This window comes from Culex quinquefasciatus, chromosome 2 (genome assembly GCF_015732765.1).
Source record: "Culex quinquefasciatus strain JHB chromosome 2, VPISU_Cqui_1.0_pri_paternal, whole genome shotgun sequence".
NCBI classification, from domain to species: Eukaryota; Metazoa; Arthropoda; class Insecta; order Diptera; family Culicidae; genus Culex; species Culex quinquefasciatus.
The window spans coordinates 158,098,290-158,125,533 of NC_051862.1; the positions used below are offsets into that span (position 1 = coordinate 158,098,290).

The window sequence follows — 27,244 nt, forward strand, 5'->3', positions numbered from 1 at the left end:
ACATAGACGCGCGGCAAACCAGCCTCGGAACGACGCGCCGCACTTTCGGCAAATGCGCGCTGTCAAATCTTGGTCAAATCCCATACTGCACGTTTTGTTTTTGTTGATCTCGAGGTTGATCTTCTTCTTCAAATCGCCTGGCATTGTTGGCAAGTATGTTTTAAATTGCACCAAAAGTGCAGAAAATCGCTGGCAACATTGTCCATGGCACATTCTGCCGCGGCGTGTATCTTTGAAAGAAAAGGACAATAATTTCCCGGGAAACGAAAAATTTTCAGCCAATTTCCCGGGAATTCGCGGGAAATTTCAAATTTATTGAAAAATGTTCTGAAATTGGCTCTGATAAATATTTTGCAACAAAACTGTATAGGAAAGTGACCTTAATGGTTAGTTAGAACAATTGTGAAGATCAATTAATAGCATGACTGCATGTAAAAAGTCATACAACTACAGGTAAATGTTTTTTTTCTAATTTTTTAAGTTCGAATTGTACAATAAATCCAAACATGATTTTTTTGAAAAGTATTTTGTTTATCAAAGTATTGCCAAAAAATAAAAAATACTCGACAATCATGAAATTTCTTTTAGACTTGCATCTGTGACCAATTTGAGAGTTTGGTTTGACTTAGAGCTTGATATATAAAGTTGAAATCTGGAGTTTTGCCTTCCTCACCTTAATGAGGAAAGGCCGAGGGAAAGGCTATAAAATCACTCGAAAAATGAACTTCTTAATTTGACAACCTAGACCCACCTTCACGTATACATATCGACTCAGAATCATGTTCTGAGCAAATGTCTGTGTGGATGTGTGTAGGTGGGTGGACAAAAAATTGTCACTCAATTATCTCCAGATTGTATAAACGGATTTTGACCGTATTAGTCTCATTCAATCCGTCTTGGGGTTCCATAGGTCTCTATTTAAAATCAGCAAGTTTAGCAAAGTACTTCAAAAGTTATGCTAAAAAAACGATTTTGGCGTATGTCCGGAAGATTGTAAAAAGGGTGGTTTTTGCAAGAAAACCTATCATGTTATACATTTTCAGAAAGGTATTGAAAAGACCTTTCCAATGAGTCTAAAACATTGAAGATCTGACAACCTTATCAAAAGTTATTAGCACTTAAGTGTTTTTTATACACTTTTTGTAGACCGGATCTCAGATATTTCAATAAAAATGATGTTCGGGTCCATCATGCGACCTGTCTTTAGTTAGATAATCAAAAGACCTTTCAAATGAGCTTAAAACATCGAGGATCTGACAACCCTATCAAAAGTTATTAGCACTTAAGTGTTATTTATACATTTTTTGGAGGCCGATGAGCCAGAAATATTGAAGGTCTGGAAACCCTATCAAAAGAAATGACTGTTAAAGTTGATTTGTTAGACATGTTAAAGGGGAATGTTGTTATTTTTACTCAATGTATTGACTTTATGAATGTGAGGAAGGCACCAACCACCTAAAGGTGGATTAAGTAACGTTTTTGTTAAAAGGTCCAATAAACCAAATTTCCAATTTTGATTTTTGGGTGTTTTTCAAACCGTCTTGAGTCAGGGGTATTAAAAAAACACCCAAAAAGCAGTCAGGGGTATTAAAAAACACCCAAAACGCAAAAACAAAAAATTTGGTTTATCGGACTTTTTTTTTAAAAAACCCCCAGAAATTTAAAAAATGAAGAAAATAAGTTTTTCAAGACAAATTTTGTATTTAATTAAGAAAATGTATACTTCTGCTTAAAATTTGGGAATTCCCGGGATATTTACAAATTTCCCGGGAAACGGGAAATATTTTTTTTACGGGAAATCCCGGGAAATTTGACGCTCTAGTCAGATATGTTTAAAAAATATTTGAAAATTCAAAGCTGATTATGCCCAGATGACTTGACGGTAACAGTTCTAAAGGCATCATGTACATGTCTAGAGTTTTTTTTTTTGAAAAGGTCCTATAAACTATTGTCTTTCATATGTTTATAGGACTTATTCAAAAAAAAAATCTAGATTTGACACTTTCTGCATTATTGCATATCCTGAAATTGAAAAACACTTTAAAAATTATAAATCCATAAAGTTGAAGATTTTAAAATTTTGGATATTAAAATTTTCAATTCAATTCAGAATTCCGAAAAAAATAATTCCAGAAATTTTGAAATTTAAGGATCGAAATAATTGTAAATTTAGAAGAATATATAATAATAAATTCAAAAACACATATAAAAAAATTGAAATTCGTAAAATTTGTAGAATTTTAAAATTGAGAAATTCAAGAATTGAAACAGTTAGAATTTTTTTATTTAGTTTTAAATAATTTGTGTTTATTTTTTTAACATAAGGATTTCTAATCTAATCTAATCTAATCTAATCTAATCTAACCCTAGCGCAGCCAGTCTTTCGAGGGCATCCTGGAAAATGCCTTAGGTTGATTAACGCCTAGCATCCTCTTGTCATTATTAACATTTGCAGTGCCCCATTGCAATAAATTGCATTGAAACATCACAAAACGTTAAAGCGGCCAGGCCAACTGCGTAAAGTTTACCGCAAAGATGATTCGTTGAAGTGGATTGAGTTTGAGCACGAATGTTCAAACTACAATACAATTCTGAATCTACAGGGGAGGAAGAAACGTGGGGATCCCCCGCTCACGTTCCTGTTTATGAAAGCAATGAATCGTTGGGAGCACCATGCTAAGAAGTTTTGGTGCTCCGGGACCCTCTTGGATGGGACATCGTATTTCCACAAATGCCCTGGACACTATTTGCCGTGGTTATAGCGCCACAACTCGCTCACTGTTGGAGAAATATCAAAATTAGTACAGTTTGGAATTAACATTGTAAGATAGTATAAGTGACTTATTTTTAATCAATTTTAATTCAAAATTTTTAAAAACTAAACTATTAATAGAGTGAAACTAAAATTCTGTATAATTTTACATGGACTGTACAATCCATTTTAATGCTATGAAAAAAATGAAGGCACAGCATGCTACTTCTTGTAGATGGTATCTAATGGCATAACAATAATTAAATAAATGAAGACTCACCTTTATTAAAACTCAAGTGCAAGGTTCACTCACACAAGCTCTGAAAAATAAACGATCGTACCTTAAATTGATGATACACTTCCGAACCTCTCAATTTGGTCCGATTAAAATGATCCACCCGAACACGACGGCAACATCTCTGCACTGTGGTGAGTGTATGTTCAGTGCCGCCTACAACAGCTTCTCGTTGGAGCCCTCTTTGAGGCGGCTCCCGTTTCCCAAACCGCCTGATAGGCTTGAGAGCGCTCTCCTCGGTCAGCGCTCACGAATACCGCGGCCACCTCGAAGTTTTTCCTCACCAGTATCGTAAAATTTATTTTCCGAATCAACAAACTACTATTTTCACCAGATCACAACATTGCTCCTTTTCTGCAATGAACCCCCCTACAGCTCCTAAAATTTCCTGTCCCGGAAACTTCGACAACAAAAAATATTTGTTTTCTTTTTTTTGGATTCCAATCTTATTTTTTTAACATAAGGATTTCGTAATTCTCGAGTTTTTTTTGAAAAGGTCCTATAAACAAAATTTCCAATTTTTGCTTTTTGGGTGTTTTTGAAACCGCCTTGAGTCAGGGGTATTCAAAAACACCCAAAAAGCAAAAATTGGAAATTTTGTTTATAGGACCTTTTCAAAAAAAAACTCGAGAATTTTTTTTATTTAAGTTTTGTTTTTTTTTTATATTTCAATCATTTTTAATTTATCTAAACTCTATTTCCAAACCCCTATATGTCAAATAACAGACAACCCCCCTTTATCATCCATCAACTGACAGCTGCTCCGTTCTGAAGTTTATGACAGACAGACAGCGCACAGAAGACAAATCAAAACCCGAATGTATTTTCCGCGTCAGTCGCCGTCGTCCATTCAACACTGGCAATCATTCATCGCAGCAAATCGGAGTCCAAAAAAAAAAACATTTCCATTCGTTCGAATCGCGTTTGGGTCGCGGTCCCGGAGGGGGTTGGTGGTGACGGTGTGGTCACAGCATAAAACGCAGCAGCATAGAGCATAGAGATTATTGTGGTTGGTGCGGTGTGCAAAACAGTGAAGAAAAATTCGACTGTTTTGTGTTTTGGTTTTGGGCCCGAGTCGAAAGGGAAAAAATTAATTCAATAGTTGTTGCTGCTACTGTTGAAGGAGAGTGTGTTGCTCTAAAACCAGAATATGAAGCTAAAATTTCGATGTTGAAAGTGTGTTGCTGCTGCTATACATAGTTATACAACGCGGTGGCCACCACCAGGCAGAGTGGATTTAATTAGTCGCGGTCAGCAACAAAAGAATAGTGTATAATTCGCGAAATTGAAGCCCAGGTCACAAAGTCCAATTTGACTTGGGTGGTCTCGAAGGAAAATCAGAGGAAAACCCCACAGATCAAACCTGCAGAGCAGGAAGATGCCCTCTGGCGGCTGACCGTGGCCAGCAGCAGCAGCAGCAGAAGCAGTCTGGGTCGAAAAGATAAAAATAATCGCCACAATTAAACTTGATGAGGTGCCAATAACTTGCTTTGGAACGCGAAAAGAGGCCGCAGTTCCGTGAAGCCCTTTTGTAGGGAGGCGGAGAAACAGGGGTTGGGTGCGTGACAATCTGGACACAGACAACAAAGATGGTCACGGTGCTGTGATTTGTGTGTGTCGAAGGCCAAAAGAAGCAATTCATTGACCTTTTTGGGGACAGTCCTTAATTGGAGTTCTATTTTGGAGTGTTGATTTGAAGAAGGGTTCGATTTAAGGGGGGCCTGGCCACGACTACTGGTCAGAGGTTGGTCCGGCCCAGTGCTGGAATGCTGGTGAAGATGGTGCACTCGTTCTGTCGAAACGTAACGCGGGCCAGGAGCTTTGCCATGGGAGTTGTTATCCTTTTTGTGGTTGGAGTTTTCTTCTTCAACAACTCGTACATGATGGCAGGTATGTAAATGCTGTTTGTATTTCAATCATAAATAGTATTATTTAGTTATAGAAAACAGTTTAATAATAATAAAGATAACTAAGCTCAGTAAAGTAGTTAAATTTATAGAATATTGTTCATTCCATAACACTAACAAATAAACCATCTAAATTTTCTAAATCAAAGGACTTTTGAAAATCTTAATTTATTAATATAGCATAAAGTTTAACAATAACACAAATGATTCCGATCCATTACTTGTTTTTTTTCCATCAGCTAGGGAAATTATGTACCAAATCTCTAAGAACTGTACAGTAAATACAATATTTTGTAAAAATTTTGATTAATTAAATTGAAAATATGCCAGATTGCGCAGTTCAATTTTTGTTTTGCCGGAAATACTTGTTGTAGAAAAGTTATTCTGAATTTTAAACATGTAATTTCACACAGGAATTGTGCGCTTTGACCAAGACGGGGGAAACCAGATAATTAGGAGCTGTAATAGGGGGATAATTGTGTTTTCATGCTTTGTTTTCTAATTTCAAACTCAAGTGAGCAATTCTGTGAGATTTCGGTTATTCGATTTTTTTGTATTTTTTAATCGGGCTGAAACTTTTTTTTTGTGCTTTCGGTATGCCCAAAAAAGTCATTTTGCATCATTAGTTTGTCCATATAATTTTCCATAATTTTTTTTCAAATTTGGCAGCTGTCCATGTTGTAGTACTCGTAAACCGTACAACTTTGAAAAAAAAAAATATCAAATATCAAATAACTCTCTAAAATTGAAAATCAATTAGAATACATTAGAATTTCAAATGTCTTTAAAAATGGAGAGTTATTTTAAATCAGCAATCTTCTTAAAATTTGAAAACTGTAATTCAAAACAAACTTCAGAATCCAAATCTAAATCTAGAATTTTTTTTTTATTTGTTTGAAACTTTGTCAATCGATTGCTTAACCCATTTTGCATCATTAGTTTCTTCATATAAGTCTCCTTACAAATTTGAAAATGCTATGAAAACATTAACATTAACAAAATTATCAAATTGTTTTAATAACTTTCAAGCATAAAAACTCGCTTCGGGCAAACTTACCCCCTCCGTTTTATTTTTATTTTTAGTAGACAAAATGCATACTAAACAATAATCGGGGGAAGGTGTCCACGTGCTTCCATCCCGCCAGTCCATATGTATGGCATTAGTTGTTGACTACTGATCAAAGGAAACAAACACGAGGGTACAAAGGGATAAGCTCCCCCCGGATGGGGCTAAATTGTGGAACGCTCCCAGTGAGTTTTGCTGAGCTGCTTTGGACATTTTAGGTAATAGTAGTATAAAAATAGTTAAAGCTCGGTATTAATTCACTGGGAGGTCGTGTGGAAATTCCCGTGCTTGTAAAATTCTGTTTCTGTGTCACTGTTGTGTTAGCTAGTAACATGTTCGACATTACACTACGAACCAGCAGTGATTAGTTATGCGGAATTCTCCAAGTACGGGAACACGACGAAAATTAGACGACCCGAAGAAATAGTGAATGTGATAATGAAAGCAAAATAAATAAAGTGCCTATAAAGAATCATGAAGTGAACTATTTATGTTTAATATTATATTACACTTAACATCTGAGTTGAAACTCACTATCAGAATCTTTTTTTTTTGTTTTTGTTCTTTTCGTTTCAAACTGAATGAGCGAGCATCTGACTTGCTACGCAGCCGCAGGATACAACAGACGACGACGGAGCGTCAAACTAACACCAGCTGTGATCAATACCACACCGACTGACGAAGATTGATACCAAGCTTGGTGTTCACGGCTAGATGTCCAACCGAGAGACCTCCAAGGTCGCAGGGAAGTATTAATGAGTATCGCCTTTTTATGTTTGATCCTTTTGTTAATACAAATTTCTTTGCAGATACAAACCACTTTAAAAGTATGCCTCGCGGCCTGCTTTGATCTTTTGCTTATGCTATCCGCTTTCTACCCCCAATGTGTCCTGCACTGGGGGTGCCTGGGGTAACTTCGAGTTGACCTGGGCCGCCCGAGGAATTATGTCGTAGGTGGCTCGTGTACTGGTTCACTCACCTCTCCTCGCGGCAAGGTTTTCCGTAGGTCTACACTCGAACATGCAACATGGGACAGCATGAATCTTCAGCTGAAGCCGGACGAATGTATTCCGAAATTACAGAATTACAGAATTACAGATTTCAGAATTCAGCTTAAAATTAGAAACTGTTAATTGATCTTCTGTAACTTTTCAGGTTTATTTTTTAGAGTGTATTAATTTTCTACAAATTTTTAGACCAATCAATTCTTAAAGATGATATATAAACATAAAGGGTTTTTGTGATTTTTTTTTACATGCAGTCAAGCAGTAATGATCTCCTCACTTATTTTAACCATAAAAATCGCTATCCTATACAATTTTGTCTACGAAGTAAGTGGACAGATTTAGATTGTTTTGCTAACAAGTTAGTTTGAGGTCCAAGATTCATTCGTACAACTTGATGAAATCTATGGTTGCATTTGAAAGAGCTTTTGAAGTTTTGCAAATGCGAGCATTGGTTTTTGATGTATTTTAACCTCAAAATTCAATGCCCGTTTTACCCTCCTTCCTTTTGTCGTAGAGGGTTCATATTTGGTGTGACCAGGACCTCGAGAAGTTACAACCACGAGCCGTGAAAGATGAGTGGGAGCTATCTTCCCTCTTTTCGCAACTTCTCAAAGGTTCCTATCAATGCTGTTAATCGTTGAAATCAACGGCGTTTATATCATCGATGTCGATGATCGTTGATTTAAACGTAATCGTAATCGCAGCCATCGTTGATTTAATCGTCAACGTCAACGGAGTCGTTGATTTAAACGGCGTTGATCAACGCGTTGATTATCGATAATCAACGAGTTGATCAACGGCGTTTACTTTTCTAGAGTTTTATGAGGAACGAACGATTATAAATGTTTTGATTGGGAAACATTCTCAAATAGATGTGGCATGGTTGTTAATCCAAAGAGGACCGAAGTGACCGGATTTTAAACCGTAATTTAAGCCCTAGCTAATTGCTGGTCACTTTCATCTCCACTTTGGTTCCCAAGTCCAACCAGGATTTTCTTATGTAAATGACACCGAGAACGGACTATTGGGAACCAAGATATGGTCGGATTTTCACCGGAATTATTGTTCCGGCGGGTTCATCGACACAATTTATTTTTCTATGATACAATACTGAATTGACCACATGACCCATGTTCCAGAACCCAGACTAAGATTGGCCAAGATGTCAAACTTCGTGACAGACTGGAGTAGCTTCCTGCTAGTATTCAAAGAGTAAACAAAATATTTATGACCTACTGCGATCGGTTTTCGGCACCAAACGGAAGATTTATCTCTTGGGGTTCGATCGAAACTCATTGATCACCAACAGTAGGCTACTCCGGTCTGTCATGAAGTTTGACATCTTGGCCGATCTCAATTTGGGTTCTGGAACATGGGTCATGTGGTCAATTCAGTATTGTTTCATAGAAAAACAAATTCTGTCGTTATTTAGCCACGCGAGACTCTTACTGAACCCGCCGGAACAATAATTCCGGTGTTAATCCGGCCATATCTCGGTTCCCAATGGTCCGTACTCGGTGTCATTTACATAAGAAAAATCCTGGTTGGACTTGGGAACCAAAGTGGAGATGAAAGTTACCAGCAATTAGCTAGGGCTTAAATTACGGTTTAAAATCCGGTCACTTCGGTCCTCTTGGTACACCCGGATCCCCGAACAACCATGTCACATCTATTTAAGAATGTTTCCCAATCAATACATTTATGAAAAAATCGTTCTTTCCTCATAAAACTCTAGAAAACTATAAAAGAACGTCGTTGATCAAATCGTTGATTATCGATAATCAACGCGTTGATCAACGCCGTTTAAATCAACGACTCCGTTGACGTTGACGATTAAATCAACGATGGCTGCGATTACGATTACGTTTAAATCAACGATCATCGACATCGATGACGTTGATTCACCGATTAACAGCTTTGGTTCCTATCATACTAATCAAAACCGGCGCTGGCTACGACCAGTGGTAAGATCACTTGGAAGTGGATGGGAATGTTAGTTCGCTACTTGAGTGATACAGACTGCCCAATCGACTGCATCTCCGGTCTGATTTTCTATGTTAAAACATGAAAATTTTTAAAAGGTTCAAACATTGAATAATACGCCCATTTGAAATGCTAGTCTTGATTTAAAAATTTCAAAATATTTTTTTCGAAAAGATCGGAAAATTTCACGAAAGTTTTATATTTTAACATTGAAAATCGGACCATTAGTTGCGGAGGTATCGACATTAGAAAATGGTGGATTCACAGAGTAACACAGAGCGAGCAGTCCGAAGAAATGTCATTTTATTTTTTGGCTCCATAAGGTTTGCTGGTAGCAGGCGTGCGATGTACCTGCGTTGTACCACAAAGTGGAACCGAAAATCAAATGGCAGTAGTGACTCTGTCTTACTCTGTGGTGGATTGTTTGGGTGAGACTTAGAAAACTTCAATTTTTTTGTTTCTTTTTCTTTAAGCCGCTGTATCTCAGCAACCAGAGGTCCAATCTTCTAGGTTTCTTAGATTATTTTATAGCAAATATTTTCTGAACTTTCAAAAAAAAAAATTTTTAGAAATGGTCACTCATGGTCACTATTTTAAAAAAAATCGAAAAACTGCCAATATTTCGCTAAAATCAAACTTTCGGTGGCTATTATATCTTGAAAACAGAGCCCTTTATCAAAAAATCTGTAAAGTACTTTTCGATTGGAAATTCAATTTAACATAAAAAAATTACGTCAATTTTGTTTTAGCATAAAATTTCAATTTTTTCCTAAAATCACTATTTTTCGAAAATTCATAACTCGGCGGCAGATTTTTTGACCATGTTTCTCTATAGCTCAAAAGTTGCGGGGTTTTGTCCCCTAAAACATATCAAAAAATCTCGAAAATAAAAAAATACGTATTTTGGGAAATTGAGTTTTTATGGAAAAAAAAGTTGATTAAAAAATCTTAATTTTTTTTCCGTGTGCCTAATTTTTTCTCAATAGTCTCAATAGTATTGTTGAGTACCTAAAACTTTGTCGAAAATTCACTCAAAAGTTCCAGCTGTTTGAATATTTACGTACCATTTTTGTATGGACAGCTGCCAAAATTGTATGGAGACTTGCATGGGTGAACCAATGGCACAAAATAGCTTCTTTGGTCTTAGGAAAGACCCTTAAAAAGTTTGAGCCAAATCAAAAAATACAAAAAATAAAAAAGGTCGAAATCGGCCGATTTCGTAGATAGTTGCTCCCCTACGGTTTGGCTGTTATACTTGTTATTTTACCCGACTTTGCCAATGTGTTAAAAAATGACATTTTTTTGGGGTCAACTTTGGCTGTGTTTCTTACTAACATTTACTTTTTATTATGTTAAATTAACTATGCAGTAATTTTTGTAGTGTAGCAGACTAAGCCTCTACGCATTTTTTACACTTCAAATTATAATGGTATCTTTCTATAGTAGAAAATGTGAAAGACAAACAAAAAATTAAAAAGTATCTGTAAAACACGAAAAAACAGATAGGCAAAAGGTAATGATACCAGGTTGTAGACTAGCCAAATACTATTAGAAACAAATGCAAATTAAAATACTTAAAATGAACCAAGAAAAATATAAAACTAGAGAAGTAATGTTTTTCATAGAACAAAAATTTATCGCCAACTCACTGTTATCCAAAGTGATAATTTTACGGGTTTGGCTAAAAATATTATCAGATTCCGGACAATAATTAAAAAAAATCAAACATGTGTAGTGGGGATTTATAGAATAAGTAGTCACCCTCACTGACGGTACAGTAAATTTGTTTTACTAGATTAGGCCAATGCTTTTTCCTTAGAAATTCTAAATCAAAATAATAACATTATATTTTCATGAGTCAGACTCCTTTTGCTTCCAATTCAGCCGTCATATGATCGTCAAGATAATGACAACAAAAATACTTTGATTTATGATGATAACGTACTATAGCTTCGTAACGAATGTGTGTACCATTTTTTTATAACTAAGCACATGATGCCCGGTCGAATAACGGCAACAGCCTCAGCTCTCAACTGCCTATTTTCGTACGTTTGTCGCAGTGCTACTTACTACCACTAAACAATAGCGTGATAGCGTTTTATCATCTGCGCGATTACACTTAATGAGATGTATCCATGCAAATGCAATCACATTTATATTTTAAAACGGTTAGGTCGCTCGACGCCAAGATTACCGTCCACGACATTCGTTCAGATCGCTTTTGATAAGCTGTTGTTGCACCGGGAAATCGTAATCATCGGCGATTACGCTCAGTTACGACTGCAGATTGCTACATTTGAAAAACATTTATTTGCTAAACCAATATTTCTCTGCCTTAATTCCCCCCAGACGATGCCAGCCAGGACTTTGCGATGATCCCGGTGAACGACACGATGGCGGTGTGCTTCGAGAGTTTCGACGACACCCGCAAGCTGCTGTACGGTGAGGTCACAGCGGAACCGGCAGCGCCGATCATCTACTTCGTGACGCCGACGTACCCGCGGCGGGAGCAGATTGCCGAAATAACGCGGCTCGGGCAAACGCTGATGCACGTGCCCTATTTGCACTGGATCGTCGCGGACGACACGGACGGCTGTAACCGGGTGCTGAACAGTTTGCTGAAGAGATTCGGTAAGGGGTTGTTCTTCATAAAGCAAGAAACCGTGTGGCCTTTTATATCATTTTTTTTAATCTTAAAAAAATAACAGGGTAGTTCCCTACGATTTTGCAAATCGTCTTTTCATTGTAGGTATTTTTTTTAATTGGATGAAACATTGTCCATGACCTATCTCAGTAGAAGCAATTTCGTACATAAATTTTTCCATTTAAATCTCCATACAATTACGTAAATATATGAAAATCTGTATTTTGATATAGGATATTCTGATCGATGACGTGTCTTCGGCAAAGTTGTAAATAATAATTAGGGCTACTCAGATAAAAAAAAGTTGCACTCTGTAAAAAATTACCCATTTCATTATTTCACTTTTTTTCACAATAAGTTGGATTCCCAAAAGTACCAAAATTTTAGATTATTTGTATATGTTTAATGGGACTCAAAGACATCTTTTGAACCATAGTGCATGATGGTGGAAAATCTGGTTCCAGAGATGGGACCATCCATAAACCACGTAGATACTTGTTGGGAAGATCTGACACGCAAAAAAAATCGTCACAAGTCATTTTTTCACATAAAATTTCATTGGGAATCGATTGCGCATTAGGGTGTCCAGAATATGGGACTTTTTTCAAAACCTCGCTCCACAAGCTGAATATTGTCTTTGAGCTATTTTAGGACTCTGAGCCAAATATGATCAAAATCGGGCAACATGTACCCATTGAACCTCAAAGGTGAAGTTTTGGAAATAACGAAAAAAAAAAATGCATGAAAAACCCAACAGTTGCGTAAAAGAATATAAAAATTGAAATAACAAACCTAGGTTTTTGTGCAATCTTTCCGTAGGCTGCCAAAAATGAATTTTCTGGAATATGGGTTAATTAAGCAATAAATGGCATTTGTGGTGAATGAAGTTATTTTGGCCCGATATATTGATTTTTTTTACAAAAGAAAATTGAACTTTTGATGGCCACATACTTTCTATAATATGCAATTTAACCCTTTACAGCCCAAATTTTTTTTCGATTTTTTTATTTTTCCCGTGTTCATTTTGTCATTTTGAGCAACTTTTGTTCTACGAAAAACTTTACTTCTCTTGTTTTAGGTTTTTCTTGTTTCATTTTTAGTATTTTAATTTGCAATTATCTTGTTTAGTTTATGTTTGTTTTTGGTAGCATTTGGCCTATTCTACCACCTCCTATCATAACATTTTGCCTATCTAATTTTTTCATGTTTTCACAGTCACTTTTTCAATTTTTTGCTTGTTTTTAACATTTTCTGCTATAAAATTGCACCATTATCATTTGAATTGTAAAAAAATGCGTAGAGGCATAGTCTGGGACACTAGAAAAATTACTGCATACTTATTTTTACTTAAAATATAGGAAATGTTAGCAAAAAACACAGCCAAAGTTGACCACTAAAAAAATGTCATTTTTAAAAACATTGGCAATAAAACAAGTCAAATATCCAACCCAAAAATTTTCTAAAATTTTAAGAGTTCTTCTTTCCAATACTTTTTAAAAATCAAAAATTGGTTGAAAATTTGTTTTTTGGCGATTTTTTAAGGGGTTACATACATGTAAATCGAAAAAAATGTAAGAAGTTGGTTTGGGCAAACACTTAAACTTTTTTTAAATCTGTTTTAAAGGCATTAAAATATATATTTTCAACTATAATCAAAATAAATTTGAAGATATTTGGTTGTATCATTGCCGAGATATAGCCATTTTAAGTTAGCAGTTAAAAAAAAAACGGTAACTCCACACTGTTTTGACCAAATTGGCTCAAAATTTTGGTAAAGCCTCGTTTGTATTTTTTTAAAAAGCAAAATTTCAAAATCGGGCTTCGTCATGCACACGGGTCTTGCAAGTCTTCATCTCAAATTTCAGCCAATTTGGTCCATCCCATCTCGAGATATCGTGACACCCGTAAATCAACTCGGTGTTCAGAGAAAAACGCTCACAAAGTTCGACAGTTCGCTTTGCGCATGTCAAAATTTTGAACGTAAATCGTATCTTACTCAGTTTAATCATGAAATATCTTCGTGAAACTTTCAGGAGTGATTGAAAATCATCTTTTAAGTGGATTTATTAAATTTTCTGAAATATGAAATTTTTTGATTTTCTACATAATGTCATGTATGTAACCCCTTAAATCGAAGCCCGCCTAAAGGCGGGGTTGGGTTGTAGAGGGTTTAAAAAATGGGAAAGGGGGCAAAATTTGCATTTAACTTTTTGTATAGTATTTTAAACCATACGCAATCGATTCCTTAGGAAATTTTATGTGAAAAACTAACTTTATTTGACGCTTTTTTGTTCAGCCTTTTTTTTTGCGTGGCAGGCCTAATTCGCGATTTGTACCCTTTTTCGCCCAGGGATCTAAAAAGTCTTAAATAGATGCTAAAAATGGGTGACACAAGTGTGTCCTAATAAAAGGCGATATGGCGGAAACCTTTGGGTTCACTCAGATTTCGAGAGGTTTTTGCCTAAGGAACAATGTTTTTATAAAACAAAAATTTCCCAAAAACCGTTTAGAACTCGCCATTTGCGATTTACTTTCCAAACCTTTTGCATTGTTTTATAACATCAATTTACAAGCAAACTCTATTGTTTTCATTAATTTGACTACGTGACGTAAGCGCCACGACGAAGACATTTATTTTAAATTAGGCGCCTTTAGTACAACAATATCACATTTTATCCACATTTTGATGGAAATTCCTACTTTTAATGAAAATATTACTCAAAATCTTGAAAAAAAAATATGTGATTTTGTTGTACTGTTGTTTGTAAATTGCTGTTATAAAACAATGTAAATGTTTTTGAAACTGAGCAATTCTCTACGAAATCGGTATTTTTTCTTCAATTTAAATTTTTGTATTTTTTAATCCGACTGAAACTTTTTTGGTGCCTTCGGTATGCCCAAAGAAGCCATTTTGCATCATTAGTTTGTCCATATAATTTTCCATACAAATTTGGCAGCTGTCCATACAAAAATGATGTATGAAAATTCAAAAATCTGTATCTTTTGAAGGAATTTTTTGATCGATTTGGTGTCTTCGGAAAAGTTGTAGGTATGGATACGGACTACACTGGAAAAAAATGATACACGGTAAAAGAAATTTGGTGATTTTTTTATTTAACTTTTTATCACTAAACCTTGATTTGCAAAAAAAAACATTTTCAATTTTTTTTTTATTTTTTGATATGTTTTAGAGGACATAAAATGCCAACTTTTCAGAAATTTCCAGGTTGTGCAAAAAATCATTGACCGAGTTATGAATTTTTTAATTAATACTGATTTTAAAAAAAATAGAAATTTTGGTCGCAAAAATTTTTCAACTTTATTTTTCGATGTAAAATTGAATTTGCAATCAAAAAGTATATCTGTGAAATTTTGATAAAGTGCACCGTTTTCAAGTTATAGCCATTTTTATGTAACTTTTTTCAAAATAGTCGCAGTTTTTCATTTTTTTAAATTAGTGCACACGTTTGCCCACTCTTGAAAAAAATATTTTTGAAAAGCTGAGAAAATTCTCTATATTTTGCTTCTTAGGACTTTGTCGATACGACCTTAAGAGGCAGTATTTGTAGATTCTGCTCGGTTTGTTCTAGAGGTCGTATCGAGGTGCTCCGATTTGGATGAAACTTTCAGCGTTTGTTTGTCTATGCATGAGATGAACTCATGTCAAATATGAGCCCTCTACGACAAAGGGAAGTGGGGTAAAACGGGCATTGAAGTTTGAGGTCCAAAACACATGAAAAATCTTAAAATTGCTCGCATTTCCGTAAAATTTCATCAATTCCAACTCTCTTAGATGCATTCGAATGGTCTTTCGAAGCCCTTCAAAATGTGCTATAGACATCCAGGATTGGTTAAACTTTTTCTCATAGCTTTTGCAAATTACTGTTAAAAATGGATTTTTTTAAAACCTTAATATCTTTTTGCAACAGCCTCCAACACCCATACTCTCATAGGTCAAAAGATAGGTAATTTCATGGACTTTAAGCCTACGGTATCAACTTTTTGGCCAATCGCAGTTTTCTCATAGTTTTACGATTTTTCTAGAACAAACATTTTACAACGTTAGTTTTGCCCTGTAGGCCAAGAAGACGGCACTTTTTGGTCTCAATTTTGTCATATTCGGAATCCTCGGTCAATTTCACGTAAGTTAGAAGTATTGGAGTTGTAATTTTGATTTAAAAAAAAATTAAATAAAACATTTTTGAAAAAAGAAATAGATCTTATTTACCCTATGATCAATACGTCAAATGCTGTATCAAGTAGGCGAAAACTTGTTTTACCCTTAATCCGACAAAATTTTAAATAATATTTTAATTAATTCTAAATGGCATTTTTTCCAATCAAATTCAAAATTCCAACACCTCAATCTAATGTAAAATTTTCTGAGGATTCCGAATATGACAAAATTGAGACCAAAAAGTGCCGCTATGGCGGCCTACAGGGCAAAAACTAACGTTGTAAAATGTTTGTTCTAGACAAATCGTAAAACTATGAGAAAAACTGCGATTGGCCAAAAAGCTAATACCGTATAGGCTTATAGTCCATGAAATTCCCTAACTTTTGATCTATGGGAGTATGGGTGTTGGAGGCTGTTGCCAAAAGTTATTAATGCTTTGAAAAAATCAATTTTCAACAGTAATTTGCAAAAGCTATGAGAAAAAGTCAAACCAATCCTGGATGTCTATAGCACATTTTGAAGGGCTTCAAAAGACCTTTCGAATGCATCTAAGAGAGTTGGAATTGATGAAGTTTTACGGAAATGCGAGCAATTTCAAGATTTTTCATGTTTTTTGGACCTCAAACTTCAATGCCCGTTTTACCCCACTTCCCTTTGTCGTAGAGGGCTCATATTTGGCATAAGTTCATCTCATGTATAGACAAACAAACCCTGAAAGTTTCATCCAAATCGGAGCACCTCGATACGACCTGTTTCACATCGGTGAAAAACTCGCTCTTAAGTTGCTGAGATATTGCAATGCATAGGTTTAAAAACAGGAAAATTGATGTTTTCTAAGTCTCACCCAAACAACCCAGCATTTTCTATCGTCAATATCTCAGCAACTAATGGTCCGATTTACAATGTCAAAATATGAAACATTTGTAAAATTTTCTGATCTCTTCGAAAACAATATTTTCAAAATTTTCAAATCAAGACTAACATTTTAAAAGGGCGTAATATTGAGTGTTTGGCCCTTTTGAAATGTTAGTCATGATTTGAAAATTTTGAAAATATTGTTTTCGAAAAGATCGGAAAATTTCACAAATGTTTCATATATTAACATTGAAAATCGGACCATTAGTTGAGATATTGACGATAGAAAATGCTGGGTTGTTTGGGTGAGACTTAGAAAACATCAATTTTCCTGTTTTTAAACCTATGCATTGCAATATCTCAGCAACTTAAGGTCGTATCAACAAAGTCCTAAGAAGCAAAATATAGAGAATTTTCTCAGCTTTTCAAAAATATTTTTTTCAAAAGTGGGCAAACGTGTGCACTAATTTTAAAAAATGAAAAACTGCGACTATTTTGAAAAAAGTTACATAAAAATGGCTATAACTTGAAAACGGTGCACTTTATCAAAATTTCACTGAAGTACTTTTTGATTGCAAATTCAATTTTACATCGAAAAATAAAGTTGAAAAATTTTTGCGACCAAAATTTCTATTTTTTTAAAAAATCAGTATTGATTAAAAAATTCATAACTCGGTCAATGATTTTTTGCACAACCTGGAAATTTCTGAAAAGTTGGCATTTTATGTCCTCTAAAACATATCAAAAAATAAAAAAAATTAAAAATGTTTTTTTTTTGCAAATCAAGGTTTAGTGATAAAAAGTTAAATAAAAAAATCACCAAATTTCTTTTACCGTGTATCATTTTTTTTTCCAGTGTAGTCCGTATCCATACCTACAACTTTTCCGAAGACACCAAATCGATCAAAAAATTCCTTCAAAAGATACAGATTTTTGAATTTTCATACATCATTTTTGTATGGACAGCTGCCAAATTTGTATGGAAAATTATATGGACAAACTAATGATGCAAAATGGCTTCTTTGGGCATACCGAAGGCACCAAAAAAGTTTCAGTCGGATTAAAAAATACAAAAAAAATCGAATGACCGAAACCCTAGAGAACTGCTCAACTTAAAAATGCTGGCAGTAGCTGAAACAGTATTTGTCCTTATTTGGGGCTACTAAGCCGATCGCACTTTTAATTTGATTTATTCTTAAAGGTTGCTGTAGGCAGCCTTGCTTATATTACATGAATAAGTTGGGTTTTAATATTCTGCCCACCATTGAAAAAACGCCTAACATCCACTTTTGGCAAAAACGAGATATTAGCACCAGGTGATGTTCCAACAAACACTAAAACGCGTTTTTCTCGGAATACTTGATTTGGCATAATAGCCGAATATTCAATTATGGGCAGTGTTAATGCTCGTACTTAATCATATTTTTGATAAAAATACTTAATATCGCTGTATAAGTCCGACGCTGAGTGTCAAGAAGTGGTAAGCAAAAGTGGTAAAAATGTTGGACCTAATAAGCGAACTAGCATTTTGTCAAAAAAAAAAGTGAGGAGCGATATGATTATAGCTTTACTTCTAATTTGAGAGGAAAAAGTGAATTATTCTTGCCCACCAAAATGAAGATAATGGCAGCACGTATCATTTCGTTGAATCAAGTTTGGTAGACCCAAATTATGTACTAGGCACAAAATAGGGACAAATACATTATCTTGGCACTGAAGTGACAAAACCCAAGTTTCAAAAATAGCAAAATTGTTCAGAAAATTGTAACCTACAAGATGGTATTGGTTGTGGTGCCAATATTTTTAGATGGATTTTGAGAGAAATTCGTGAAATTTTCAGGCAAAAAATTTCATTTTTCCCACTACAACATGCTGCCAATAAAAAAATGATGAATTCCTGGATCAGTATGAATACATAACATTATTGGTAGGACTCCTAACTATGATTTAAAGGGAAATACAGGCCAACTTGAACGCATTTTTCTAGGTCTTTAAAAACAAAACATGTTTTTTTTGAATGAAAACAGAAAATCGAAATCACGAGTTCAAAACGATTTTTGGAATTTTGTTGTTATATGAAATTACTGTTCCTGAGGCAAAAAACCTATCGAAATCCTGTTGAGCCCGAAGGTTTCCGCCACAGCGCCTTTTTTTTGGGTCACACTAGTTGACACCCTGTAGATGTGCCACCCTGTCTTCTAACTATGTCAAAATATCTTGAAATAGGTTGCTTAACATATATTCCTAAGTTTGGGAAAACTGTAATTTTTACCACTCGAATGCGGTGCTCCATTGAAAGGGGTGTGTCCTCAAAACTCATCTTTTTAATGTCACCCTAGTGGGGAATCACCCTCCTTGAGGACGGAGGATGAATGCACTTGTGAATCATGAATGGACCTATCACTCACCGTGTGTTATCATTTGCAGGTATTCCCTACACTCACATCGCCAGCCCGATGCCGGCGTTCTACCGCACCAAGAAGCTGGTCCCGCGGGGTGTCGCTAACCGGCGGGCCGCCCTGGCCTGGATCCGCAACAACAACAAAAAGTCCGGCGTGCTCTACTTTGGCGACGACGATAATACCTTCGATCTGAAGCTGTTCAGCGAGATACGAACCACCAAGAAGGTTTCGATGTTCCCCGTTGGGCTGATTGGCGATTACGCCGTCAGCACGCCGGTCGTCAAGAATGTGAGTCTGCGCAAGCGCGATTACGAGTTGTATCCAACGGCTTATCTCTCTCGGTCTCTCTAAATTGCAGGGCAAAGTCGAGGGTTTCTTCGACTCGTGGCCGGCGAAGCGCAAGTGGCCCGTCGACATGGCCGGATTCGCCGTCAGCCTGGAGTACATGGCGGCCAGCCCGAACGTGACGATGCCGTTCAAGGCCGGCTACGAGGAGGACGAGTTCCTGAAGAGTATCGGCCTGCGGATGCAGGACATCGAACCGAAGGCCAGCAACTGCACCGAGGTGCTCGTGTGGCACACGCAAACCAAAAACAACAAACCGCCCAAGGTGCGCATCAGCGCCGGGACACTGCAGAACGATAAGGTCAACCTGGGGGTTCTCCTGAAGCAGCTTGGCGCGATGGGCGTGAGTCATATCAGCCAGTCGGAAGGTAAGCGTGCAAGCGTTAAAATCGTCACACGGGTGATAAGTGGTGGCTTGCTTGGCTTTTTGGGTGGGTTGCGTAGCGTCTGGGGGGAACGAAGAATTGAATGGAAGTCTTGATCGCTGAATTGACGCAGGCGTAATCTAGGGATTTTGGAAGTCGTGAGATGGCGATTGTCGCTTATGACGACTGATGTAACACTTCAGCTTGGCTGGTTTTTGATTCATCCGATTGATTTACTTTGTTTTGTACTGAAGCTAACGTGTTCCAAAGTAGACAATTAATTTGACATCACTTAACCTTCGCTATTTATGCGCGTATTGGTTGTTAATTGTGGTTATCGTTTGGAGTCATACTCGAGCTCGACAATAAAAAAAAAATCCGAAGTGGAATTTGTCCAAGGCCTTCGGATAGTAGAGTCTGAGCTGTAGGGGCAGGGGGGGCAGAATGGCCCGCCTAAGTAAAATGCGCCAAAAACCATGGAAAAAAATGAAAACTTATGAATTCAGTGTAGTAGGCTCATGCTTTGGAATGTTCCCTTCAATGTTGTATACTTGGTTGATGAAATTTTTTAGCTTAAAACTATTTTTGAGCCACTTTTAAAAAAAAGTTTTTTCGACTACTTTTCCAGGGTGCGGGGCAGAATGGGCCACCTTAAAAAACAAGCTATTTCGTCTAATACAACGTTGAAGGGAGATAAGAAATGACTTAAGGTACCTTTCTAACATAGTTTCCATGAAGTTAGACAACTTTAATAAAAATAGTCACTTACCAAAACAAACATTTTTGAAAATAGTGTTAATATGTTGAAATAAGACACTATTTTTACAAATAAACGTCAAAACAACTGAAAAATCTACTATTGTTGCAGTGAAATAATCCATTTAATCGAAATTTCATAACTTTTGTAAATTTTTATAAGGCAGGATAAGGGTGGTCCATTCTGCCCCCAAGTGGATTTTAATTTAACACTTCCACCACCAAGCCTCTAAATGATTTTAAGGTTCCGTTGTTGATTGTATACCTTGCTAGTAACATCTAGTATCGTTATAAGCATTGAGCAAACTTTTTCAAACAATCCAACTTTTTAGAAAGCTTATTTAAAAACGTCGAAATAAACAACATTTGCGTGGTTTTTCTAATAAATTTACATTTTTGCTCATAATTCGAAAAATACAATGAATTCAAACGTCGTTTTCGGTATGGTGAAGTTATTTGACGTCCTTTATAAGACCCTTGCCTTACAATTGGTCTAAATCTATTCTAAAGCCCAAAACCAAGGGTGGCCCATTCTGCCCCCCCCCCCCCTGCCCCTACAACGTTTCAAACTACATTCAATCGGCTTATGAATACCGAGATCAAATTTGCCACCTTGAAAAAAAATCCGTCATTCCCACCGCGGGGGCAAATATGTTTTCTTTTTTCGTTTTTTGTCCTCGTTTACCTTCAAAATCAATAATTAAAAATCATGCCTAGAAATGCTAAAACTTTATACAACTTTTTAATCCTATTGAAAAATTCAAAGAATAACATTTTTCGAAAATGTCGAAAGTTCAAAAATTTGCTGAGATTCCCACCAAATTTGCTCTCTAGGTACCAAATTTTGTCGGATACTCATTTTCTGATACCCGACAAGTACCGGCAAGCCGGGAGCAAAGTTTAGAATTCATGTTTCGGAGATTTTTGGATGTCTGCTCTGGTTGATGAGAGCAAACATGAGCAAAATTAAAAAAAAATAAAAAATTCAAAAATCAAAAAGTTAAAAAAAATTGAAATTAAAACATTCAGAAATTCAAAAATTTAAAATATCTGAAATCAATAAACTCCAAAATGAAAAAAATAGAATAGATTTTAAAATTATGTTTTTCAAATTGATAGATTTTCTATCTGCTTTAATTTGTTAAAGATTTATTTTGAAATTTTGTCTCCCTTTGAATTTTGGTTTTTTGATTATTATTTTAGATTTTTTTTTTGTTTTATTGATTTCTAGACTTCTAGGTCCAATCTACAAATCGACGTTGTCGTGCTATCTTGTCGCACCCGCCATTTTGACGTTCCGAGAAAAACGCGTTTTAATGTTTGACCTTGAATATACAAAAACGAAAGCGCGCAATGTAAACAATAACAAACACGTTTTGTTTGGCTGACCATTCTGTGCATTGTCCCAAAGTTTGGTTGAAGTTGGTTGCTGGAGTCCCGAGTTATAATTACAAATGTTTACGGTAGTCTAGCTTGTACGTGCGACAAACGCATCCTGACTTTCCTGGTCTGAAATCCCTTTGGCCTTTTGTCGCACTTACATCAATTTTCATGGAGTGACAAGATAGCACGACAAGATTGAAACTGCTTTCATATGTAAAGTGACAAAAATGCACGGAGTTTTTTTGGTTTTTGTTGAATATCTCAGGATTGAAATCGAATTTTGGGGATCTGTGAAGGTCAAAAGGTGAGGCATTGTGAGCTGCACAAAATGGCGTTCTTAACTCAATTTGGCCCAAAATGCACGTGCGACAAGTTAGCACGATGGCGACGAAATGTAATATTTTTTTAATTTCTTTTTTTTTATTATTTAATATTTTCAAATTTTTAATTTTGCTTGATTCGATTTTTCCGTGCATAATTCCATTTGATGCGGTAGCAAACAGGCTGAATACCGGGTAGCAAAGAAAAATCCCGAAGAACTGAGAGCAAATTTAAATTTGCTACCGTGACAAATACCGGTAGGGTTGACGTCGGGTGCAAATTTGATTTGCTTCCATGTTTGCCACCAGCGTTGTAGATGCACTCAATGTCCATCGGAGTAAGCGGGATACATTAAATGCTTACATTTGATTATAGGACGGTATCCGAAAAAGCCTAGACTTTAATTTTTGAATTTTATATTTTCTTCGATTTTATAAATTATTTCAAGCTCTATTTTTAATTTTTATCTTTTTATGTTTTTTTTATTTTTGTGATTTTTGTAATTGTTTAGTTTTTAAATATTTTTTTATTTATTTTTTATCTTTCATAATTTTTTAATTTCTTTAAATTAAAAAAAAAAAATTTAAAAATATATTTTTTCATTTTTTTAAGCTTTTGAATTTCGTAATTTTTTTTTAATTTTATCAGATTTTTCTTAATTTTTTTCTGATTTTGATTTTTTTCCGTGCTTAATTCGATTTTTCCGTGCATAATTCCATTTGATGCGCTATAAAACAGGCTGAATACGGGGTAGCAAAGTGAAATCCCGAAGAACTGAGAGCAAATTTGCTACCGCGGTGGGGTTGACGTCGGGTGCAAATTTGATTTGCTTCGATGTTTGCCACCAGCGCTGGAGATGCACTTAGTTGTTCTTAGACTTGTATGGGAATGTCAGAGAATTATTGAAAGGAGTCTAACTATTTCTACCAAAGGTTTAGTAATGAATAAATAGTAAGAAAATGATGTTAGAGGTAATCTCCTTAATAATTTTTGATAAAATATTAGCCATGAAATTTTATTTTTTAAAGATAGACTTTTTACCTGTACAGAAAAAAAGTTTCTTAACTTCCTGGTTGAGCACTAGTGCACCACTCCAAATTTAAAATTTTGCATGGATTCAATGTTTGTGGGCCAAAGTAAAGCTATTCTTGAGATATTGGACCAAAATTAACCCATTTACTTTTTTTTAAAAAGGTGAAAAGCTTTGGGCGTTAGAGGGTTAATTAAAAAAAATCGAGGGAATTAAAAAATGCTTTATTTTTAATTATAATTCGAAAATGTTTGTTGCAAAATTTATTCAAATTATAAAAAAAAACATTGAATGAGTAGCAAAATGTTTCAAGCTTTATAAAAAATCAATAGTAATATGTTAGCAGAACAAAATACAGTAGTTGTTCGGTAACTGGGCGTTGCTTAACTGGGAGATTTTTTAACTGGTCGCTCGATAACTGGACCGTAGCCCAGTTAAAAAGCAGACAAACGTCAAAACACCAAAACAAACTGAAATGACCGAGGGGTTAATAGATGCAAAAGTATGTTCAATAATTTAATAAAAACTTTTTTCAAACTTTTATGTAATTTCAAGTCACAATTAGAGAAATATGAAAAGCTAACTTTGTAAATAAATGCGAGTAAAATTTATTTTATATTTTATTTGGAAAATATTATGCATCGGTGGTCCCCTCGTTTGCGAGCATTCGGTGACTAGGCTACGTTCTCAGCCCAGTTACCGAACAAGTACTTTAAATATATTTTCCAAAAAATCAAAAATTAAAAAAAAATTAAAGTTGTAGATATAACATTGTAAAATTGTAGAATTGAAATAATAGAAATTAAATAATTTTGTTGACAGTAATTTAGAGGATGAATCAAAAATTAAATCGATAGTTCCCGTAGTTTTTAAGATACTAAAATGCGTGTAACAGCAAAATAGGTGCAAAAAGCTCTTGTTGATTTGAAACGTAAACGAAATATTCTATCTTAGCTCAATTATTTATATTGCATTTTCCTTCTTTCTAGGCACCGTGGCACAAATCACCAAGGATGGAAAGTCCAAGTCGCTGCTTTCGTGGTTCAGTTAATTCCCCTTTTAAGGTCCTAGCCGATGAAGCAGTAGGTACTCTTTGAAAAATCCAGCAAATGTTTTACACGCAAGAAAGCAATACAATGACAGCTACTGAACACGAAACTTTACGAGGACGACATTAGTTACAAAAGAAGATAATTAATCTCAGCGTAGGTTTGAGTTTGTTACAAAAATGTTACCAATTAAACATCTAGAACAGGAACAGCACTGCATTGCATCAACGATCAGAACAAACTAATGTAACTTGCTTTAAAATCCGCGATTTCGTGGATTAAAAAAATATAGTGATTATCACGCACATAAAAACAGTTTACCATAATGACTCATGTACATGTAATTCATACCCATATCGCCATCAAGCAAGTAGCTATTGAAAAGAGCGATCAAACGCCGTGTGCACTTTTTGAGATTATCACATAACACACACAGCCAGACAGAAACGCACTGAGAAAAGTTAAGCCGCAAAATGATAGAGAAAAACCCTTAATTTGTAAGAGTTGAGAGAAGAAACACGCAAAACACTCATCTCGTTTTAAGTTTTTAGCTTAGCTTTGTAAAACCATAAACCGTCACACTCCCGTTGGAACTACTAAGACAGCCACTAGGATAGGAAATTAAACTAGAACAAATCTTGAGAGAGAAAGAGGGAGAAGGAACAAAATAGTCCTAAGTTGCAACAGAGTAAGGAACACTTCCACGCAAATGATTTAGTGTTTTTCTTTTGTTGAGTTTGCTGTGATATTAGTTTAGTGTTCGCACAAAACAGAAATAAAAAGTTTAAGAATAAAAAAGGTCGATTTTTGAAATCAGTTGTGAACGGTTAATTTTTGGTTGTAGCGAGGTTTTTATTTATTTTATCGGCTCACTCAAACTGCTTAAATAATACTTTTTAAACCGAACAAAAAAAGGGAAAGAGAATAAACAAAACATGTGATCAAGCCAACTTAGAACGATTGCACTAGTCAAAGTAGATCGTTTGACTAAAAACAAAAACAAACCGGAACCCAATCGGCCATTCAACGTTTGTAAGCCAGACAAGAAGTATTAGTTAGTCTTCCGTTGTTGTCGCTGCGCGCACACAACGCTTCGAAAGCGAAAACAGAACAAAACAATTGAACAAAATGAATCACTAACTTCTCGTTGTCTGAAAATTGTATGCAAATATACTACACTACAACTACTCCTTAAAAAACGAACAAACGTGTATATCTCCTCCTCGTCTAAAACTACTTCACTTGGATGTCTCGATTGGTTCTTGATATTAAACAGAAAAATTTAAACCTAGGTTTGTGAATAGTTAGTACGTATGGATAAGAATCTGTTTTTTAGCATTTTAAATCGCTTTGTAACTTTATGAGGATGATGAAAAAAGGAATAAATAAAGGCAAATCACGTTGCTAAAACGATTTTGTTCGTATATTTTAATTCTAGTTCCGAAATAAAACCAAAATGAAATGTAAGTATTTTTCCAACCCATCCTACCATTATTCCAAAGTTTTATTCGAATAAACGGAAAAGTCCGTTTCCAATACAGAATAATCTCTCGCGGAAGCATTGTAATCTTGCACGCTGTCGCTCACTCTCTCGTTGTTCTTTTCAGAGGCTTCTCACCGAGTTCTAGGGTTACCGATACCGTTTGGTGGTTGGATTTTATGGCACGATGTGCCATAATTTATGCTCTTAAGAAATAATTGAAACTCTCTTATCTGTTATGGTTCAATGGTCCCAAGACCCCCAATCTTTAATCATCAACAAAAACATTGGAAATTAGAACCCTTTTTTATGTAGAATACCAAAATTTACGGACTGTAAGTTACAGTTCTCAGCGATTTAAATCATCATGCCCGAAATATTATCTCTTATTGGCATCCAATATACTGTTTTTCACTAATTGAACTTATTATTTTGCAAAACTGTTTTATTGAGACTTGGTTGGTCACTTCGTACAGAGCTATTCATTACTTGAATACAGTTGAAAATGCATTTTTTGCTTAACTAAATCCCGCTTCTGAAGCTGTAGCGACTGAGATTTAGTTTTTCAGAATTATTAGAATTCGGCTCCGACTCGAAGTGCTAGAAGCCGGACCACCCCTTTTTTTTGCTCTGCCCAAAAGATTTACCAATACATTGTATCGGAGATACAAAAAATAATAATAATTTAATAAAAATTCGAAACATTGTCAAACAATTTATCGGTTTGTTAGATTGGAAACTGTTCAAAAAAGTCCTTCCCTAATCATCGGATGAGTTTTGCGCCGTCGGATGAGTTCTGATAGTTCCTCCCCATAGCATCTTAGCTCGGGAGGCATCGAAAAACCAATACCTTATCCTACTAACATAAAGAAAAGAAGCATACCATTCACGAGGTGCTTGGATGAGATGCTGTGGATTCCACGGTCTTATGCTATGTCGTCTGGAACGGAGCTACAAACTCCATGTCTGAAGAGTCTGCAAATTCAAGTTTTGGAATGACTAACATTCCTACCCTTGTTGCCTGCCTTCTTGGGAGGGCGCCGGTATTGTTGAATAAACTATGGATATTCAGAGGTTAAACAGTGAACGGCGAACTGATCATTTTTGATTCATTGTGTACCCTGTACAACCCAACCCCGCCATAAATAAATTTTTAACCAATTTCTAAATCTCTATAAAGCATTGTTTATAAATTATAAAAAAATTCTAAGGTTGGAAGTGTGACTTGTTTTATGTGACTTCTCCAATGTTTTAAGAAATGACGTATTTCTTGGGTCAGCTTTGGCTGTGTTTCTTAATAACATTTCCTCTGTATTATGTATGTTATGTATGTTTCAATTTAAATGACGCTGGAACGTTCTATAGTAGAAAACGTAAAAACAAGCAAAAAATTGAAAAAGTGACTGTAAAATCATGAAAAAAAACTA

At 35.4% G+C, this 27,244-nt stretch overlaps 1 protein-coding gene across 1 annotated transcript; it reads left to right on the forward strand.

Annotated features, from left to right (window-relative positions):
- Positions 1–3,856: 3,856 nt before the first annotated feature.
- On the forward strand, positions 3,857–25,748 carry LOC6041483 (galactosylgalactosylxylosylprotein 3-beta-glucuronosyltransferase S). Its single transcript, XM_038254915.1, has 5 exons — positions 3,857–4,937; positions 11,360–11,641; positions 19,114–19,376; positions 19,447–19,801; positions 24,278–25,748. The coding sequence occupies exons 1-5, from the start codon at positions 4,814–4,816 to the stop codon at positions 24,337–24,339; spliced, it is 1,086 nt and encodes a 361-aa protein (XP_038110843.1). The 5' UTR covers positions 3,857–4,813; the 3' UTR covers positions 24,340–25,748.
- The last annotated feature ends 1,496 nt before the right edge of the window (positions 25,749–27,244 follow it).